The 21,728-nt window shown below is 48.7% G+C and overlaps 1 protein-coding gene across 1 annotated transcript in view; it reads left to right on the forward strand.

Annotated features, from left to right (window-relative positions):
* The window catches only part of STK10 (serine/threonine kinase 10), a 117,623-nt gene that overhangs the window by 42,016 nt on the left and 53,879 nt on the right, over nt 1–21,728 (forward strand). Inside the window, exons 3-4 of the mRNA XM_028102837.2 lie at nt 8,935–8,983; nt 13,994–14,143. Of these exons, the coding sequence (XP_027958638.1) occupies nt 8,935–8,983; nt 13,994–14,143 (199 nt within the window). The remainder of the gene's footprint in view (nt 1–8,934; nt 8,984–13,993; nt 14,144–21,728) is intronic.

Below are 21,728 nucleotides of genomic sequence, written 5' to 3' on the forward strand. Positions count from 1 at the left end.
GGGTAATATTGATATCTTAACATTATTGAGCCTTCCTGGGTGCCTGGGTTGCTCAGTTGGTTAAGTGCCTGCCTTTTGGCTCAGGTCATTATCCCTTGAGTCCTGCTTTGGGCTCCCTGCTCAGTGGGGAGTCTGCTTCTCCCTCTCCCTTTGCCCCTTCCCCCTGCTCATGCTCTCTCTCTCTCTCTCTCTTGCTGTCTCTTGAATAAATAAATAAAATCTTTAAAAAAAATAAGTCTTCCAGTCCACGAACATGGGATGTCTTTCCATTTACTTATACCTTCTATAACTTCTTTCAGCAATGTTTTATAGTTTTCAGTGTATAAATATTTTGCCTTCTTGATTAAGTTTTTTTTTCCCCTAAGTATTCCTGAGTTATTTTCTCCTTTTTGATGCTATTATAAATGGAATTGTTTCCTTAATTTCCTTTTTGGATTATTCATTGTCAGTGTATGGAAACTCAACTGATTTTTGTGTGTTGTTTTATATCCTGCAACTTTGCTGAATTTGTGTTTATTGGTTGTAACAATTTTTTGTGTGTTCGTAATCTTTAAGGTTTTCTACATATAAGATCATGTCATCTGCAAACAGAGATAACTTTACCCCTCCGTTGCAATTTGCTTCTTTGTGTTTTCTTTTTCTTGCCTAATTGCACTGGCTAGGACTTCCAGTATTGTGTTGAATAGAAGTGAAGAAAGTGGGCATCCTTGTCTTGTTCCTAATCTTAAAGGAGAAGCTTTCAGTATTTCACCATTGAGTATGATGTTCACTACACTGTCATATATGGCCTTTGATACGTTGAGGTGGTTTTATTTTTATTTTTTTTTAAGATTTTATTTATTTATTTGAGAGAGGAAGAACACAAGCTGGGGGAGAGGAAGAGGGAGAAGCAGACTCCCTGCTGAGCAGGGAGCCTGACACAAGGCTCCATCCCAGGACCCTGAGATCATGACCTGAGTCGAAAGCAGATGCTTAACCAACTGAGCCACCCATGTGCCCCAAGGTGGTTTTATTCTATTCCAAATGTGTTGAGTGGTTTTCTCATGAAGGAGTGTTGAATTTTGCCAAATGTTTTTTTCTTAAAAAAATTTTTTTTAAGATTTTATTTATTTGTTTGAGAGAGAGAGAATGAGAGACAGAGAGCATGAGAGGGAGGAGGGTCAGAGGGAGAAGCAGACTCCCCGCTGAGCAGGGAGCCCGATGTGGGACTCGATCCCCGGACTCCAGGATCATGACCTGAGCCGAAGGCAGTCACTTAACCAACTGAGCACACAGGCGCCCCAAATGTTTTTTTCTTTTTCTTTTTTTAAATTTTAATTTTATTATTATTATTATTTTAAGTAGACTTAAAAAAAAAAAAACCCAATACAGGGTGAACTCACGACCTCGAGATCAAGACCTGAGCTGAAATCAAGCATTAGACGCTTAACCCACTGATCCACCTAGGCACCCTGCCACATGTTTTTTCTGCATCAATTGAAATGATCATGTTTTTTTCCTCCTTTGTTCCATTAATGTGGTTTATTACATTGATCTTTGTATGTTAAACCATCCTTCCAGGAATAAATCCCACTGTGTCATGGTGTATAATCCCTTTAATATGCTGCTGAGTTTGATTTGCTGGTATTTTGTTGAGGATTTCTGCATCAGTATTCATCAGGGATATTGATCTGTAGTTTTATTTTCTTGCAGTGTGTTTGTCTGGCGTTTGATAGGGTCATGCTGGCCTCGTAGAATGAATTAGGTAGTGTCCATTAAGATTTTCTATTTTTTTTGTGATTCAGTATTGGTAGGTTGTGTGTTTCTAGGAATTAGTCTGTGTTATCCAGTTTGTTGGTGTACGGTTGTTCATGGTACTTTCATAATCTTTTCTGTTTCCGTAAAATCAGCAGTAATGTCCCTGTTCATTTCTGATATTAGTAAGATGATTCCTCTCTTTTTTTTCTTCGTCAATCTGGCAAATGGACATGTGTTTTTAAATATGTTGGATGTATATCTAGGAGTGGAATTGCTGGCTAATATGGTAATGCTATGTTTAACATTTTGAGGAACTGCCACACTGTTTCTAAAGTACTTGCACCATTTTACATTCTCCCCATCATTGTTTGAGGGTTCCAATTTGTCCATATCCTTGGCAACATTTATTGTTCTCCATCTTTTTGACTCTAGGCATCCTAGCAGCTATGAAGTGCTATCTCATTGTAGTTTCAATTAGCATTTCCCTAATGACCAATGATGGTGAGCATCTTTTCCTATGCTTATCAGCCATTCGTTTCTCTTTTTTGGAGAAACATTTATTCAAATCCTTCGTCCTTTTTAAATTGGGTTATTTGTCCTTTCATTGTTGAGTTGTAAGAGTTCTTTGTATATTCTGGATACTAGTCTTTTATCAAAATATATGATTTTCAGGTATTTTTCCCATTCTGCAGGTTGTCTTTTCACTTTCTTGATCCTGCCTTCTGATGTACAAAAGCTTTTTTTTTTTTAAGATTTATTTATTTATTTATTTGACATAGAGAGAGAGAGAGCACAAGCAGGGGGAGAGGCAGGCAGAGGGAGAGGGAGAAGCAGGCTCTCCGCTGAGCAACCAGCCGGTTGCGGGGCTCAATCCCAGGACGCTGGGATCATGACCTGAGCTGAAGGCAGTTGCTTAACTGACTGAGCCACCCAGACGCCCCTGTTCAAAAGCTTTTATTGTTGATGAAGTCCATTGTGTCTATTTTTTCTTCTGTTGCTTGTGATTTTGGTGTCACTTCTACCCACCCGATCTTTACTAATCCTCCTATACTTCTTGACATGCACTCAGGGATCCTCAAAGCTTTTTTGTAAAAAATGGGAGAGTATTTAAATAATCATACACACACACACACACACACACACACACACACATATACACACACATACAGTTATATATATGTTAATATACATTAATATGTAATATATAATATTTATATACACTCATTTTTTTGGGAAAATACTCACTGTTTTGGACTCCATCTTTTTCTGTCTGACCATCTTTAATAATGCAAAGCCCTAAAGCTTCTGAAGATACCCAGGGCTTCTCAAACCATCACTTGGTAAAGGCTTATCGGGATGATCTTAACATCCTACCCAAGCCCTCAGCTCTTTGGTTAGAGGCACAAAGAATAAGGAACACTGATGAGGAAGTTCAGGTTAATAAGGAGGATAAAAGAGATGATAATTCCGCCAGTTTGCTCCCCAGATTTCTCTACCCCCATCTTGTATTAGTTTTTGCTAGGGGGAAGAGAGATGTGGCCTCAAGGTCCAGGCTTCTTGCCCTTTTGCACATTTCTATGGAGCAGTGGTTTTCAAAGTGTGGTCAGGGGACCAGCAACAGCCCTGCCCCCCTGCTCCGGTGTTGGTTGGAAACGTAGATTTTTGGATCCTACCCCAGACCAGGGGTGGGGTCAAGTGACCTTTGTTTTAGCAAGTTCTCCAGATGATTCCAATGCGCGCTAGAGTTTGAAGACTGCTGGCATAGTGTTTTTAGCTGCTGGCACCTGGAGATTACTAGGAAAATCTGACTTGCCCCATGAGATGGCACCCTCATCCTCCTCTTTGTTCTCATTCGTCGCCATCATCTCTTGCCAAATGTGAGGTCAGGTGCTTCTGGTAACAAGTAACAGAAAATCTCAGACTGGCCTAAACAGTGGAAGAAATTAATTGGCTTGCATATTTTATTTGAAGAGTAGAGGGGAAGGTCAGGTTTGAGGGGAGTCCCAGCGTAGCTCAGTTACACTGGGATTCTCTCCGCACTCTTTGTATCAGCTGTGTTCAACTCCGGCTTCCCTCATGGTTGCACGATGGCTGCCTCCAACTGTCAAGGCTGCGTGCTTCCTCATTGGCTCCAGAGGGAGATATCAGGGCATCCCACACCATGAAACAGAGCTCACCAGCTTGGCTGTGCTTAGACTGGCCCTGAGCCAGCACTCAGGGCAAGAGGCAGAGAAGTTCCCCGATTGGGGTAAGCCTCCTCTCCCCACTGGGGATGAGGTGAGTCCCGCTCGGCTATCATGACTGTTTCACAAAAGGGAAGGAAAGGATGCTGTGTCCGCAGGCAGAAGACAGCCATGATACCTTGGCCTTTTTGCTATTTGTGCTAAATCCACTGTTCCTCTGTGTTTCCACCCTCTAGAGATACCGTATCCAGGGGGATCCTCTAAAGCAGAAACCTGTCTGTAACACCGCTTATTAAAACCCTCTGGTGCCTTTCTCCAGATATACACACAGAGCTTTCAGGGTCAAGTTCATTCTTTGAGATGTTCGAATTCTAGTTCCAGGTGACCTTTGTGACCCGCTGTCTTCCCATCCATTTGAACCCCTTCGAACATTCCACCATCCCCCCTTCATACTCTCCCACACTGCTTTGGCCACTGCACTTGCTGTATTCTGCCTGCAATGTCTTTGTCCTTCTTCATGTGGCAAATTTGCTCTTCAAAGCCGGCTCTTCTCTGGGAGGCCCTCCAGGATGGCCACAGTTTTTAGGTAACACAGTCACGATGTGCCTGTATTGGCCTCTGCCTGTGGTCTTGGGGCAGGGACCTGTCTGGTTCCTCCTGGGTCCCCAGTCCCCAGGTTTGTTATAGACAGAGCTCAGATAGTGTTTGTTGATTGAATATGACTTTTCTGGCCCTGCTCTGCCTAGCACTGCGGAGCCCCTGGTGGACCCTTGGTTGGTACTTGTTGATGGATTAAACTGATCACAAACCTCACTTCTCCAGGTCCTGAGAAAACCCTGAACCCCGGGGGTGGCTTGCTGCTCTCAAGGGAGCGTGAAGGATGAGTTTCTGCTGGTTTCAAGGAGTTGGTCCTTGGTACTTGCAGCTGTTGGATTTGGGGCTTGGTGAGGGCTTAGAGGCCTTGAGCTTCGCACCCAGGAACCCTTGATCCTGAGGAGCCTTTTATCATCCCCGGACACAGTGAGCCCAGGCCTGCTGGGGCTTTAATTGTGAACAGGCCTATAGATACCCTATCCCCCTGCAGTTGAATAGATGCATCTGTAGCCAGGGGTTATTTTAGGCCAGTTCTTACCATTAAAAAGAAAGTTTACTTCTAATATTTTTATAACTCCTATTTGTTGATTAAAATGTGGAACATATATACAAGTATAGACTACCTGTAATCCTTCCCTGGGTATTCACGTATGTGCTTCCATTCTGTTTTCTAAGCATGTATATTTAGTGACTTCCTAAGGTCGTGGGATGCTTATTTTATTTTTATTTATTATTATTTTATTAATTGAGATTATTTTAACTAAAGCCCGTGCATTTCTTTTTATTAAAGATTTTATCTATTTATTTGAGAGAGAGGGAGAGGGAGAGCAGGGAGGGAGAGGGAGAAGCAGGCTCCCCGCTGAGCAGGGAGCCCAACGTGGGGCTCAATCCCGGGACTCTGGGATCATGACCTGAGCTGAAGGCAGACGCTTAATGACTGAGCCACCCAGGCGCCCCCAACCCCATGCATTTCTGTAGAAGTCCCCTGCAACCCTGCCACTGACAAGCTGAAAGGTAGAGCGTTAAGATCCGTATAATGGAACCTAGTAACAGCTATGTTATGAAAGGGACCTTTTTTTTTTTTTTTTTTGGTATCACATTAAGGCACTAAGATGTGAAATTTTTAAAGCCAAAAGGATGGGAGGAAGAAGGCGTGGGGGAAGAAAACCCAAACCATATTTTGCTCTATGTGAGAGGATAGTCAGGCAATATTTACACAAAGGTTCATGGGATATCACTCTAACACATGCGTGATTAATACCAAAGAGTGCTGTTTCTTCAGACTTCTGCAGGATGGTTGTCTTTTTTTTTTTTTTTTTAAGATTTTATTCATTCGAGACACAGAGATACAGAGAGAGGGAGAGAGAGCACAGCAGGGGGAGAGGCAGGCTCCCCGCTGAGCCAGGAGCTGGACATGGGGCTCGATCCCAGGACCCTGGGATCATGACCCGAGCCGAAGGCAGATGCTTAACCATCTGAGCCACCCAGGCGCCCCGGATGGTCATCTTTTAAAAACACTTCATTGGGGTCCATATGCAAGTTGTGAAATATTGTGGGTTTAATCCTGGCGTGGAGCCGAAAGTTGGTACATGTATTCCTGGGAATAAAACCAAAGATAAGCTCAGAACTTCCCAGCAGCCAAAGCAATCAGGCAATCAATCAATCAATCAGTAAATTTTAAAAAATTACAAAAGGGAAGTGCATGGGGTCATGGAGATCTTGAATTGCAGAAGAGGAAGCAAACCAGATTGGCAGGATGCTCAGGCTTTCCTAGTGCTGAACTCTGGAGAGGATGGTCATAGAGACCTTGTGCAAGGGTATTGTGTAAGGGACAACTTCACTGACAAATGCAGGAACTGCCTGGGTCTGGCCACAGCTCACACTGAGTCTTGATGATAACAGCGGGCATGTTGATGAACTGTAGTTCTAGGAAGGCATAGATTTGTGGGAAGCCTGAATAACATGGTCTGAGTGTGACACTGGCTGGTGGTTTTATTTGCGAGAGATCCAACAGGAGCATGTTAATTGGTGTGGCTTGGTTCTTGCACTTTCATGTTGAGAATCTCATTTAACTGCCTTGACTTGGAGGTAGAGGTGATTAGTGCCATTTTGCAGATGAAATTGAGGCTTGGGGTGATTCAGTGACTTACTCAAGGTCACATAGCCAATTAAGTGGCAGTACCAGGACTTGAATTCAAATCCTTTTGAACAACAGGCTGTTTGAGAAGGGGGAAGTGCCTGAGCCTGCCTTGTGTTCACTGTGTGGGCAGAGTTGGGCCTGTTGTTTTGTAAGCACCACCTCATCCAGTCCTTACTGTAACTCTGGGTGGTCCCTAGTATTCTGCCATTTTACAGCTGGAGAGGCAGAGTGGGGGCTCCTGACCTGGGTTTGGGGGGACTTCAGGGTATGTGAGAATTCAGTAGAATTGCATGCAAACCCTTGTTCCTGTTTGCATTTTTCTGGGTGAGAGGAGAGAGGATACCTTTCATGGAGTCTCCAAAACCAACACAAGAACAGAAAAATCCCAGACCTTTGAGCTCAAGGAAGGAGTCCTAGTAACAACCTGTATGACTGGCCCCAGCTGGGTGCCTGTCGCCCAGCAAGGCTTGGATGACCTGTCATTCCGGTGGGGTTTGGGTGTGTGTCCCCCCATTTTACAGGCTGCTGAGGAAGTGGTTTTGCATAATGACAGTTTTGCTTCTTTTCCACATTGCCTCTCGTGGCTGAGGCTGGGCTTTTCTGGTAGTTAATAGGATGTTTTTTGCCCTTCTGGGGACCTGAGAATTATTAAAAGGCAGAATGAGATGCTGTCTTGCAAGAGATCAATGCCTGTGTCTGGGTCACCTCTGTTCCCTGACCGCTGGGAACATGTCTGGTTAGTTGGTGGTTGGTTAAATGAAGCGGTGAATGAATGAATGAGGGGGAGGAAGAAGTACCTCATCTCACTGTTCTGGGTTGTAGGACATTAATTCATCTCTGGTGGCTTTTATCCAGGGTCACTGTAGTGTTAGAAGTCCTGGGGGAGTACTGGTCAGGCACGACTGGAGTGACCCTAGGAGCCTCAGAGGCCACATCCTCCCTGGCAGGAGGTGGTGTGCGAGCTGGTGGTGTCCCTGTACGTGGCTCTGTCCCCTGGCATGGACCTCCCCCCAGCGTGGTGCAGGCCTGTCTGCTGGAGAGCCAGCACTGTGTTGCTACCCCCAGTATCTAGTACCTCTAGTGTCCCAAGGCCATAGCTAGTGAACAGTGGGCCGGAGACCTGGGTCCAGCCATGCATCACTGCATCCTTATATGTACATTGACGGGAAGTCTCTGGAAGGTCTACCACAAGCTGGAGACTCATGGAAACACTGAGGCCTGTCCTCCCTCCTCTGGCTGGAGAGCAGCTCTGGCCGAGCGGGTCATGGCAGCAGTTTTCTTTTCCATTTACGAGAATGATGGGCCCCAAGGCCTGGTGCCTGCCTCTGCCAAGCTGAGCTGGAGGGACTTTGCCACAAGCAGGGCCAGGTGCTGGGAGCCGGGAGGAGATTTCAGGAACATCTGCTACAGCCTGTGAGGCTCTGCCCCGTCCCCACCTACTTGCTTCCGTAATTTCAGGAAAATTCCTGAAATTCCAAAAATTCAGCATCTTTGCACATGCGCTAGGAGCCCAGAAAAAGAGCGAGGATGGGAGAGAGCCAGAGAGGGAGGGTCTGCGTCGGCACCAATGGCACTTCAGTCTTCTTGTCCTTCTCTGGCCCCTGTGCTGGGCTGGGAGCCCCTTGAGGGCCTGGGCCCGCTACCTACTGGATGTGTGATGAATGAATGAATGCATGTGTAAATGAATGACCTGGGGAGTTAGGAAACCTTTCTTGTGCAGGACCTGCCACTAAATCATTTGTGGCCTTGGTCAGCCCCATCCCGTTTCTGGGTTTCTACACCTGAGCTGGTCTTCAAGGCGCCAATGTTCTGGTGTTCCAAGCCGGCGAGGGCCCTGGCCTCTAGAAGATGGAGAGAGGCAAGAGATGGGTGCTGGGATTCGGCAAGGGCATGGCCGGCTTGTATGCGGGCAGAGGGGCTGCTGGGACTGCTGGCTGGGAAGCTTAGGGAGGGGCAGTTGGCAGGTGGGGGCACAGGAGGGGGCAGACGGAGGAGCAGGGAAGGTGCAGGCCTGGTGGCAAGGCTGTTGGCGGCAGCTGTGGTTTCCATGGCAACTTTCTTTTTTCCGCTGAAAAATGCCCAGCAACCCTTCTGGATTTTAGAGCCTCCTGTGAGGGTTGGGGTCCGATTAGGGTAGTGCAGACTGGACAGGCCCTGGGGCAGGAGGAGGAGAGGCCGGGGAGCCAGGGCACTGGGTGCCGGCTGATCCTGCCAGGACCAGGGCTGGGTCCCGGGCTGTGCACCCCTGCTCATTGTTACTTTGCCTTGTGTTTTCTGTAGATCATGATCGAGTTCTGTCCTGGAGGAGCTGTGGACGCCATCATGCTGGGTGAGTCTTCCTTGATCCGATGTGGTGGTGCTGGGGTGGGCTCTAGGGCCCTAGGCTAGGACTGGTGCCCTTCACTCCCTCTGCCTCAGCAATTCACGTGGCCTGTTTGAGTACCTTTTTGCTCAGTCCCCTTTCGGGAGCAGGGGCTGGGTTCTTGGAGAGAATGCAGGCACTCATTAGAAAACCAACACTTCCTGTTCAAAAAGCCATGTGTCCTTGAGCTGGTCACTTACCCCCTCAAGCCTCGGTGGCTATAAGATGGGTGTGATGCCTCCTTTGCCCCACCCCACAGCACCCTTAGGAGGTGAAAATGAGACACCTGAGGGAGGTTCTTTGAAAAGTGGGGATCCCCACACCCATTTTGTAAGAGCTTAATGGGGATGTTAGCAGGTTTTGATATCCCAGACAAGCTTGGACAGTTAAAAAAAAAAAAAAAGAAAGAAAATCACTTTTGTGAATATTTTGTGACTAGTCACTGTATGCCAGAGATTGGGGTAGGTACTTTTGTGTATCTGATCTGAGTATTTCTGTTTTATTCCTGACCAGATTGAGACTTTAGAGGGGCTAAGGGGCTGGCCGAGTGTCCCACAGCAGGACAGAAGGGTGCCTGGGTCTTGCCAGTCTGGTGGGCAGTGAGTGAAGAAAGGCCGGGGGTCTGGGGCCCCAGAATATTGAGAGGCAGGCCCAGGATTGTGGGATGGCTCAGGAGAGGGGAGGTTTTCAGTATAATGTAGCACCATCCAGCTACTCTTCCATTGTGAGGAAGGTACTTTCCCGCTGAGTTTATCTCAGGAATCTCCGGAGTTTGTGGCAGCCCTTTCCATATCTATGGAAATGCTGGCCTTTCTTGCATAGCCCCTTACCACAGGGTGCTCAGATGGAGAAATGACAGTAGGTGACTGGATGTGAGTACTTATGATATGGCCCTTGGGTGTTCCTTCTCTCAGCACAGACTACCTTTGAAGATTTTCCTTGTTCTGGGTAGAATTTAACAAAATAAAAATGGTGGTCTCGTATGAGTTGAGATTCTCTAGGTTACAAGGTGATCAAAGACTGTTTAAATTGGTTTAGTGGGAAAAAAAGGTGGGAGATGTGGGAGGGGCAATTTATTTGCACAAATAACTAAAAAGGTCAATGGTTCCCGGCTTCAGACACAGCTTGATCTGGGAGGTTTTTTTGTTTGTTTATTTTGTTTGTTTGTTTATTTATTTATTTTTGTGTTCTCCTAAGACCTTGGTTTCCTTCTCCAACTCTTGGTCCCACTTTCCTCTGTGTTGGTCCCATTCTCATGCTGGCTTTCTATTCATGGTGACAAGGTGGCTGTAGGAGCTCCAGCAATCATATCTGTATTCCAAACAGGATAGAAGAAGGGAGGGTAGGACAACTTGACAAACACACACCCCATTTCCACTTTTTAAAGGAGCTGTTACAGAATCCCCACATGACACTTTCATTTACATCTCATTGGCCAGATCATAATAGCACATAGCTGGAAGAGAGGCTGGGAAATGTGGTCTTCTTGCTGGGTGGCCGTGTGTTCAGATACTAAAAAAGTAGGGGTGAGTGGGAGCCACCTACCAGCTTCTGCCTCTCCAGGTGTGAGCTTAGCTCGCTGAGGCCTGCAGGAGAATGTCAGAGATGGAAGAGGCGTTTATACATACCAAGTCCTTGACCTCATTCATAACTGGGGCAGGACCCCAGGCTGTGGCTCAGCCTGCAGGCCAACTCGCTCCCCATCTCAGTTCTCCTGGTGGATCTGACTGCTCCAGCCCCAGGTGGTTTTCTCCCTGCTGGTGGCAGCAGTTAAAGGAACATTGCCATCACCATTCTAGATGTCAAGGTGGGAAAAGAGAAGGTGGGGTGGGGAGACCTGACAAAGTGAGACCTGGCCCTGCTTGCAGCTGTGTGATGAGGGGTGGACTCTCCCACAGATGCCTGCCCTGCTTAGAGGGACTTTCTCGCCTTAGCATCTCCCCGTCACCCTGTGGAGTCACATAGAGTGGCGAGCCTGGACATGGGGTCCAAGAGACCTGAGGTCTGTTCTAGGTTCCTCTGCGGGGTAGCTGTGGGGTGCTGGGCTGGCCTCTTTGTGAGATGAGGGGAATATGCACTGCATTTTACTCTAGTTAGTTAACAGCCAGTGTTTGCTCTGATCTGGTTGGCCTTGCTTTGCCCTCTCTTAAACACTTGGCTCTCAGCCCTCCTGCGGAGGAGGGGGGTGGGGTGGGACTGGCTACGGTTTCAAACAGACGTAGGACTCATCTGCAATGTTGCAGATTTTTTTAATATGAATAAAATATTCATGTATTGCTGTGTAATCAAAAATTAATCTTAAGAATTTATCATACTGTATGATTCCAATTATATGACATTCTAGAGAAGGCAAGACAATGGGGACAGAAATCAAAGTAATGATAGCTTAGGGGCTGGAGAATGGGGGTGAAATGTTGATCACACACAGATTTGGGGGAGTGATGGAAATATTCTCTATCTGAATCGTGGTGGTGATTACATGACTATATATGCTTGTCCAAATTGGTAGAATTGTGTATCTAAACAAAAATGAATTTTACTGTCGATAAATTATATCGCAATAAATTGGGCTTAAAAAAGGTCTCTCTACCTTATTGGGTTATTGTGAAGATTAAATGAAAGAATGCGTCCAAGTCCCTAACTCCATGCCAGGTACATTGGTAAAGGCTCAGAAAATGGTGACCATGAGATCACTGCCATCACCATCATCATCATCACCACTTTGCTTATTCTGATTTCGTTTATCTAGAGAGATCGGATATGAGCAAGTCACATTTTGACATTTAGAAAAATTGCTGCAGATAATCCAGCATAATCTCAGAACCAGCATAACAATAATCACCTTTTATTGACTGTCCTTCATGCTGAGGAGTGAACTCAGCCAGGAGTGAATTTATGGCTGGAGCCCTACCTACATCGCTTATCATCATCCCATTCTATGGATTCGGAGATGAAGGCACAGACAGCTGGAGCACCTTCAAGAAAGCACATAGCTAATACGGGGCAGCGCCTTGGTTCAGGCTCAGTCTGGGTGGTCCTGATGCCCACCCCCGCCATGGCTCTGAATCTGTCTGTGGTTTGGGGGGACACGAGAGTTAAGGATGAGGCCACAGGGAGTGGTAGGGGTTGGAGACCCCTCTCTGGAGACCAGAGAGGGACCCGTGGTCGGTCTGGGGCCAGGCTTCCCAGGGCAATGCCGCTGGCTCTTCCAGGGGCGCCTGGGTGGCTCAGTCATTAAGCATCTGCCTTCGGCTCAGGTCATGATCCCAGGGACCTGGGATCGAGCCCCGCATCGGGCTCCCTGCTCAGCGGGAAGCCTGCTTCTCCCTCTCCACTCCCGCTGCTTGTGTTCCCTCTCTCGTTGTCTCTCTCTCTCTCAAAATAAATAAAATCTTTAAAAAAAAAAAATGCTGCTGGCTCTTCCACCTCGTCTGGTGCATTTTCCCCAAGCCTGCGGGATCCGTCCTTGAGGATTTCTGGCCCGGCGTGGCGGTGGGGAGACAGATGGGGGAGTGCTGCCCTAGTCAGAGGGAGGCCTGGCAGCAGCACCCTGGCCAGCCGGCCCTGGAGCCTGCACCTGAGGACCCCGCGGCGAGGACCCTGCAGGCAGGGCAGTGGGGGCTCACTTCAGCACAGGTGGCTTGGTGGCAACAAGCACTAAACAGTCACAATGGCCAGTGGGTCAGTGAGCACAGGGTGTTGACCTTGAAAATTCTCATGCCCCCCCCTCCCTCTCCACCCACTCAAGTCTCACGTTCTGTCCTGAGAAATCAGCCTTTGGGTTGGGAATGTTTCCTCTCTGAAGCCTTGGCCCGGACCACCGTGACGGCCCCCGGCCGAGCTCCCTGTCTTCTTTTGCTCCCCTGCAGGCTCTTCACTCACCCTGCTAGGGAGAATTTCTTAAATGCAAAAGTCAGATTGTCTCTGCCTGCTTCGAGCCTCTCCTGGACTGCCCACTGTGTTTCAGAGAAAGTGTAGCCTTCATAGATGGCCTGCGAGGTCCTGCACGATCAGGCCCTTCCGACCTCTGACCTCTGACCTCGATTCGCTTTCCCCTCATCCTTCCCCTTCAGTCAAAAAGGGTCCTTTGCACATGCGGTGCCCCCTGTGTAGAAAACTCCTCTTTGTGCTAGCCCCCACCACCTGCTCAGAGAGGGGCCCCGCCATCTGTAAGCAGACACTGGGATGTACCAGCGTGCGTGTGTCTCCCTGACCAGCACACAGAGGCTCTTGATGACAGCCTCCCACTAGCCCTTCACCTTCTAGCTCTACTACCAGCCAGCACACATTGCTTCAACACCAGCCCGTGTCAGCCTCCACGCCTCTGCTGCTGTTGCTTCCTTGACCTAGAATGCCCTGGAATAACTTGGAAATGCCCTGCCCCACTTTTCGCCTCTCAAACACCTGTTCTTCCTACAAGACACAGCTTTAATGCCCTTCTGGGGAGCCTGCTAATTCCCAGGCAGAAGGGCTTGCTGCCCATCCTGCCCGCTCCCAGCCCCCACCCAAATCCCACTCTATTCCGAGCATGGATCGCCGTTCCCATGCCCCTCTCCGTGTCCCTGCAGCAAGCGTGGAGCCTGACATGGAGTGAATGTCACCCATTGCCTGCTTGCAGAATGGGTCTTGGCCTCTTGGAGGGGTTTTGTTTATGAACCTGACCTCTGAGGCAGACTGGCTGGCTTGAATCTAAGATCTGTGAATTTCTACCTGTGTGACCTTGAGCAGGTGGGCTGACCTCTCAACCTTGGCTTCTTCATCTGTCAGCTGAGGTAATAACTGTGCCTGCTCCATAGTGTTAGTATGAGGACAAAATAGGTAACATGGAAAGTGCTTGGAAGTGAACTTGGTAGATGGTAAGTGCTCAGGGATGTTGGGGGCTTTTGTATTTCTTGTACCTGGCATGAGCCTGACATTTAGTCTGCCTGAATGCAGTGAGTGTGTGCTGCCTTGACAGTGGTTCTCCCTTGTTTCCAGAGCTAGACAGAGGCCTCACGGAGCCCCAGATTCAAGTGGTTTGCCGCCAGATGCTGGAAGCCCTCAACTTTCTGCACGGCAAGAAGATCATCCACAGGGATCTGAAAGCTGGCAACGTACTGATGACCCTCGAGGGAGACATCAGGCTGGGTAAGGGGTGTCTGTGGGGGGAAGATGGGAAGGCAGACCCCCACAGTGTCTGCCTGGGGGTTGTCAGCCTGGCCTCTGTGGGCAGGAGGGGGTGTGTGTGGGATCTTCACTCTTATGGTGGCCCAGGGTGTCTTACCTGTCCTGGGCCACAGAACGCAGACCGTAACCATTGGCTCATTCTGACCCACTAGTTCTCAACTGAGGGTGATTTTGTCCCCCAGGGATGTTTGGCAATGTCTAGAGCCATCTTTGGTTGTCACAACTAGGGGCAGGGGAGACTCCTGGCATCTGGTATATAAAGGCGAGGGACGCTCGATATCCTGCAGAGTGCAGGGCAGCCCCTCGCCACACAGTGATCCTGCCCATGAGGCTGGCATGCGCCGTGGGAGGCGCTGGTCTGTGCCCTTTTGCTCCTGCTTCCAGTGGAGAGAATTTGAGTGAGTGTGACGGACAGAGGGACAAATCCGCTTCCATTCACAGATATCAAGACGTATATATCAAAACACACCTTTTTTGTTTTCATGTCTCTCCTCTCCTTGAGCTTTTTAAAAAAAATTGTGGTAAAGTACATATAACATAAAATTTATCATCTAGATTTGAAGTGCACAGTTCCAGGGCATTAAGTACATTCATGTTGTCGGGCAACCATCACCACCATCCATCTCCAGAAACTTTCCATCATCCCAAACGGAAACACCATCCCCATTAAACACTAACCCCCAGCCTGAGCCCCAGCCCCTGGTAACCTCCATTCTGCTTTTTGTCTCTGATTTTGACCGCTCTGGGGACCTCATGTAAGTGTAGTCATTTGTGCTTTGGTGTCTGGTGTATTTCACTCAGCATCATGTCCTCAAGGTTCATCCATGTTGTAGCAGGTGTCAGAAGTTCTTTGTGTTTTTCATACTTCTTTTTTTTTTAAACCAAAATAACACACACACACGCCTCCTCTGCTCCCACCACCTTCTTTCTCCATCCGCTTCTAGTGGACGACCCTTCTGACTCTTCTCACGTTTCCTCCTGCATTGATAAATAATATGCTTATCATGCTGTTTCTTAAGGAATGATTTTTATTGTTTGATGAAAAAATAATACATGTTTTTTATACAAAATTTACACAGTACAGGAAGGCTTAGAGGGGAGAGCCGGGAAGTACCTCCAGTCTCATTATCTAGATGTCGGCACTGGTCGTCATCACACGTCAGCTCTGCGTCTCTGCCGGTAGAAGGGTGTAAAGACAGAGAGGTGTTGGGGAGTGGTGTTAACGGCAGAGAGATGATACTCTCTTGTTTACCAGTTTGACTGCATTCTACTCTATTTTCTAGAAACTCCTTCCTGGCAGCTAAATCATTCATTCATCTGCACGGGCCCCTCCTCCCCCAACCCTGTCCTTCCAACATAGGAGCGTCACTATTGTGGTTCCTCTAGTGGAACCTCTGTGGCTTTAAGGAACGTTTGAATTATGTCAAGATTTATGACAAGACACTGCACCGGTGTTGAGTCTTTGTGATGGAGAACTCCAGGGACAGGCATGGGGATTGGAACAGAATGTTACAGTGTCAAGGACATCTTGTACCGTGGGAGGGCAGCTCCCAGCATCCTTGCTTTGCGGGCTCTGAGGCTCAGGCAGGGTGGGGACCTGCCCTGGGTCACAGAGCTAAGCAAGGACAGAGCCAGGGCTGATCCCAGGGCCACTGGTTCACTTCTCAGGGCTGGCCCTCATCACCGCACTCACTTCCGTGTGTGCTTTGAGCTGATGCTCAAAGGGTAGGGCTGGGCCTTAAAAAATGTATGCAGGACTGGTAGGTTCTCATATTTAATGCATTTTAGTCCTTTGGAGGGCTCCTAACACTCAGACTGCTGGGTGTAACCCCAGGGTTTCTGTCTGGGCTGGCCCAAGAACTTGCATTTCTTTTCTTTTCTTTTCGTTTCTCTTTTAAAGATTTATTTAATATTTGAGAGAGAGAAAGAACATGTGGGGGGAGAGGCAGAGGGAGAGAATCTTCAAGCAGACTCCCTGCTGAGGGTGGAGCTGGATGCAGGGCTCCATCCCACAACCCCTGAAAATGAGATCATGACCTGAGCTGAAACTAAGTGTTGGATGCTGAACTGACTGAGCCCCCCAGGCGCCCCAGAACCTGCACTTCTTTCTTTTTTTCTTTTAACATTTTATTTATTGGGATGCCTGAGTGGCTCAGTCAGTTAAGTGTCTGCCTTTGGCTCAGTTCATGATCCCCAGGTCCTGGGATCGAGTCCTGCATCGGGCTCCTTGCTCAGTGGGGAGCCTGCTTCTCCCTCTGTCTGCTGCACCACCTGCTTGTGCTCTCTCTCTGACAAATAAATAAAATCGTTTAAAAAAATTTATGTACTTATGTATTTATTTATTTAGAGAGCACGAGCCAGGGCCAGTGCAGGGGTGGGGGTGGGCAGAGGGAGACGAGAGAGAATCTCAAGCAGACTTTGTGCTGAGCATGGAGCCTGCTGGTGAGCCCCAGTCCCATGACCCAAGATCATGACGTGAGCCAAAATAAAGAGTCGGACGCTTAGCCAACTGAGCCACCCAGGTGCCTCAGAACTTGCATTTCTTTCTTTCTTTCTTTCTTTCTTTTTTTTTTTTAAAGATTTTGTTTATTTCTTTGACAGAGGGAGACACAGCAAGAGAGGGAACACAAGCAGGGGGAGTGGGAGAGGGAGAAGCAGGCTTCCTGCCGAGCAGGGAGCCCGACGCCGGGCTCGATCCCAGGACCCTGGGATCATGACCTGGGCCAAAGGCAGACGCTTAACGACTGAGCCACCCAGGCGCCCCAGAACTTGCATTTCTAATAAGCTCCCACTTGCAGCTGATGATGAGAGACCACACTTTGATAAGCATTATCTTCGACCCTCAGTATCCAAAGGGCGGTTGGTGACAGCATCGGCATTACCTGGGAGCTTGTTAGAAATGCTCTGCTGTCCAGAGGGTAGGGTTGGTTCTGTCTTGAAACCAGTAGTATGAAGTTTCTCATATCAGGCATGAGCAGGGTCGTATTCTGTTCTATGTCCCGAAGACCAGCATCCCTGATACTTGCAGGGTCTGTGCCTTCTGGGGTTCAGCTCACATCCTTGTGGCTGTTCCTCCTCCTTGTTCCTTCTTTTACCTGGAATGGTTAAGAGCATGCACTCCGTAGTCAGAGAGTCCTGAGTTCAAATCCCAAGTCTGCCTCTAGGCCTTTGACCTTGGAAAAGTTACTTAACCATGCTGCTTTTCCATTTCCTCATCTGTAAAATGAGAATGATAATAAAACCTCTGTCAGAGGGTTGGGAGGCTAGCACAAGAAGAGGCATGTGTAGTCAGCTCTCTGCAAAGGCCAGCTGTAATTACTGTCGTTTCCTTTAGTGTCTGCTCTGTGCCAAGCCCTGTGCTGGGCCAGGAGGGGAATGAGACCCTAGTCCTTCTCCTGCTCCGGCAGAGTTCCCAGGCCGTGGGGAGATAGGTGGGAGCATCAGGGCTGGGGCGGGAGCCGGTGCCGGGGTCGGGCGTGTATGGACAGGGGTGCTCTGTTCTTCCACCTGGGCCTGGACGTTTGGGTTTAGAAGAGGCTTTTGTGGGAGGGTAGTTTGAGCTGAGTTATGAAAGGTAGATAGATATTTGCCAGGTCAACCAGATTGGGCAGGGCAGTCCAGGAAGAGGGAGCCTAGTGGGCAGGGGCATGGAGGTGAGGAACAGCAGGGTATTTTGGGGGGACTTATAATAAAAATAACTCACATTTATTGGGCTCTGAAGCACCCACTAGATGCCAGCCATTAGAGGAGGCTCTTTCTAGCTATTTCATTTAACCGGCCCTCCAGTACTCCAGGGGTATTGGACAGGGATGGGGAGGGGAGGGACCATACCAGCACAGATGAGGACACTGAGAAGTAGTAGCAAGGCTGGGACTCAGGTCTTCCTGACTTCACAGCTGCCCATGGACGGGCTCATTCAGGGGTAGAGTGTGGGTGGCCAGGGAGGGGCTGGGTTGGGGAGTGCCTCCGCCTTTAGGCTCAGGGAGTATGTGGGGGCCAGAGAAGAGAGTCTCTCTTGTGCTCTGTGTGATTCGGGGGAAACCTTCAGCTCAGCATTCAAGAATTTACCACTTGGAGGAGGCAGAACACAGCAAACCCAGGTCAGGAGCAGCCAGTCAGAGCAGGGAAGCCCTGGCAGGACAGAGATGGAGGGAGGGCCCCAGCAGCTTTGGGCTGAGATGTCCTTGGGGGGTGCTCATTTCCCATTGCCATCTCCCCCTGCACACCCCCGAAATCTGGAGCATGCTGACATGCTGAGCAGACTTCAGAATCTCACTCAGAGCCTAGCAGCGGGCGGGTGCTAGAAGCAGATGGGTGCATCAGGTTTCCAAATGACTTGGCATATGCAGTTGAGAAAACCAGGAAGCCAATTAAAAAGGAAAAAAGTTCAAGGAGAGTTGAGTGTGAGTATTTACACAATTGCGCTGAGCTCTGGGAGCCATGGGGTGCAGGCCTGCTGAGGCCTGTTCTGTTTTGGAAAATCCCCCTTCCCCCTTGGGCCTGGAATCTGCGGCCTGGCGGAGCAGTGGAGGAGGCCTGGGAGAAAGGGTGGCAGTTGGTCTGCCTCTTCCTAAGCGTCTTGGGACTGTCTTGGGCCCCTGAGGGCACCCCCCCATGTCCTTATATAACTCAGGGATGCAGAAGAGAATTGCTTAACAGATTTTTCTCCCAAGTAAGAGGGTCACCTTGCTGGAGACAATGTCTTTGCTTCTCCCTGGAATGGAAATAGAATGAGAAGCAGCAGGGTGAGCTGAGCAAAGCATGGGCTTTAGACACAGACAAGCCTGGTTCAAATCCTGGCTCTGCCACTTTGAGCTGGAGAAACATACTTATCCAAGCCTCAGTTCCTTCATCTGTGCAATGGGTATAACAAGACCCACCTCACAGGGCTACTGTGGCCGGTAGGGTGAAGTGTACAAGTGTAGTCACAGGGAGGCCCAGTGTTACATCCCTCTCTGCTACTAGGCACTTTGTTTCTTCCTTGTGTTAAATATTTACTTCTGTCAAGGATATCAGACTTCCTGAGGTTCATTTGATAGTTGTCAAGTTCTAGCTCTGAGTGGATGTGAAGCAATTCTTGATGACTGGTGGGAATTCATTGGTACAGAGAGAGCAAGGAAGAGTGTCTGTTGCCCTGAGACAGTTGGGATATGAAGTGGGGGGTGGACTTTGAAGTCTGAAGAACTGTGTTCTTGTCCTGGATCTGCCACATTGCATTAGATGACCTTGGGCAAGTCACTTAACCCTTTGGAGCTTCAACTTCTCAAACTCACGGGTGTGGTAATAGTTCGTATCTCACAGAATTGGTGTGACAAGTTAGTGAGACAGTGCATGCAAAGCATCCATAGATGTCTATCAGAGAGGTGGGAGAATGTTAGTTGTCTTTGTTGAGCCTAGGAATGTCTCAGAGAAGCTGCTATGAGAGAGAATGTTCCCTGTTCTCCAAAGAAACCGTGTTCCTCTCCCCAGCAGTGCTTCTCTGAAAATGGGAGGTGAATTTTACTTTAGGGGTCTCTCAAGTTCCGAGCATTAGTCTGGACTGGCCTCAAAATCAAAACGCCCAGCACAGAGCCTGGCATATAGTAGGTGCTCAAATCAGCAGTAGTTCTGGCATCGCCATTACTTTAACATTTTATGATTACTGCAGGGTTCCTAATTCCCAAAGGCCCCTTGATGCACAGGAGGCCTGGCAAGTGGGGCTGGCAGGACCAAGTTACCTGCCTCTCACCCCCCACCTTGACCCCCAACCCAGAATGCCTGTGTGGTGCTGCTGGCAGGCTGGTGTCCTGGTTCTTTCACTCTGGCTACTGTGAACTGAGCCAGGGTTTGATATGTAGAAATTCATTTAGTCCTCAAAGGCCACTGATAACATTTTACAGAGGAGAGATATCTGGCTTTTTTTTTTTTTTTAAGGGGTTAACCCCAGATCATACAGCCAGTAAGAGGCACATCTGGGCTTCAGAACAGCACATCTGGCTTCAGAGCCCATGTGCTTAACCATAACCCTTTTTTAGACTCTTGGCGCCAATGATAAGAACCGGTCTCCTGTGATTTAAGGCATTTAAGACAGACAGGAAAATGTGCGTATATGATATACGGAACTGTGATGGTGAAGAGATACAGCTGGGCGTCCAGGGCAGTTGGACCCTGGAACACAGATGCTGCGGAGACTGTCTCTGGTCAGTCTCTCTGTGCATGTTGGTTAGGCTCTCAGACCAGCCCCCTCCACAAAGCTCCTGGGCTCGGGCTAGTTTTAATTTTTTCAGCATCACCTCCTGCAGGATGAACTGAACCTCACCATTTCAGGTCTGAGTCCATAATCCCAGTGAAGGACTCTGATTGGCTTAGCGTGGCGTGGGTGCAGAGCTCTGGACCAATCAACGAGATCCAGTAAGGAGGGCTTCTCTGATTGGCCCAGCTTGTAGTAGTCCCTAAGGAGGGCGGGGTCAGGTAGCAAGACGGAAGTATTGCGTACCCCATCCCCTCCTCCTGTCCGTGGAACAGCGTGGTTGGGGTGGATTGATGGGTTTCCAGAAGGTGAGAAGATTTGTACTGGCCTGAAAAACACATTGTCCCCCATAGACAGGCATAGCCTATTGGAAGCAAGAACGAAGTTCTGAATGTGTGATTGAGGTTGGGGGAGAAAATACCAGAAGGTTTATGTAGGAGAGGGAAGAGGGTCAAATGAAGGCAGTGGGGCTAGGAGGCTGAGGGTGGACTGGGATGAGCTGGAAAATAAAGACCTCTGTAGTGGTCCCGTGTGTCTAAAAAACAAAAGAAAATGGACATAGAAACGGAGAAGTCAAGCAGTTGGGTCAGCCTCCCATTTGGCTAGATGATAAGATGCCTTAATAGATGAGGAGACTGAGGCTCAGAAACATGAAGCAGTTGGTCTTAGATCACAGAATCTTCTCGCTTCCCTGCCAGGTACCGTTTTGTGACACTCCTGGGAAAGCAGAACGTCCTGATAATTAAGAAAAGTCACTTGGGTGCCCTGGTGGAGCCTCCCTCTTAATGAGCTGGCGCCCTAATCCAGAGGAAGAGGGCCCATGGGGTTCCAGGGCTGGGGGGCAGAGCCTTTGCCTTCTCCCGACCCCACCTCAGTGTCAGCAGGCCCCACACCCTCCCTAGGCTTCGCTTCCCCGTGGATATCATGAGGACCCTGGCTGGTGTTGGTCCACGGGGCCACAGCTGGCCTTTTAGATGAGATGGTTTTTGCCTTAGGAGGTGCAGTGTCTCTGGCTTTCTCCCGCTAAATGGCAGGAGCACTCCTCTTCATTGTGAGGACCAGACTGCCCCCATTCCTTTTCCTTTTTTTTTTTTTTTTAAGATTTTATTTATTTATTTGAGAGAGCGAGCGCGCATGAGAGAGTACGCGCATGAGCAGCGGGCAGGGATAGAGGCAGAGGGAGAAGCAGATTCCCCCCTGAGCAGGGAGCCTGATGCGGGACGCGATCTCAGGACCCTGATGCCAGGACTTGAGCCCAAAGCAGACGCTTAACTGACTGAGCCACCCAGGTGCTCCCTGCCATTCGCTTTCAAACAC

Source organism: Eumetopias jubatus, unplaced genomic scaffold, assembly GCF_037043125.1.
Source record: "Eumetopias jubatus isolate StellerSeaLion01/CBP00866 unplaced genomic scaffold, mEumJub1_p1.0 scaffold_5, whole genome shotgun sequence".
NCBI classification, from domain to species: Eukaryota; Metazoa; Chordata; class Mammalia; order Carnivora; family Otariidae; genus Eumetopias; species Eumetopias jubatus.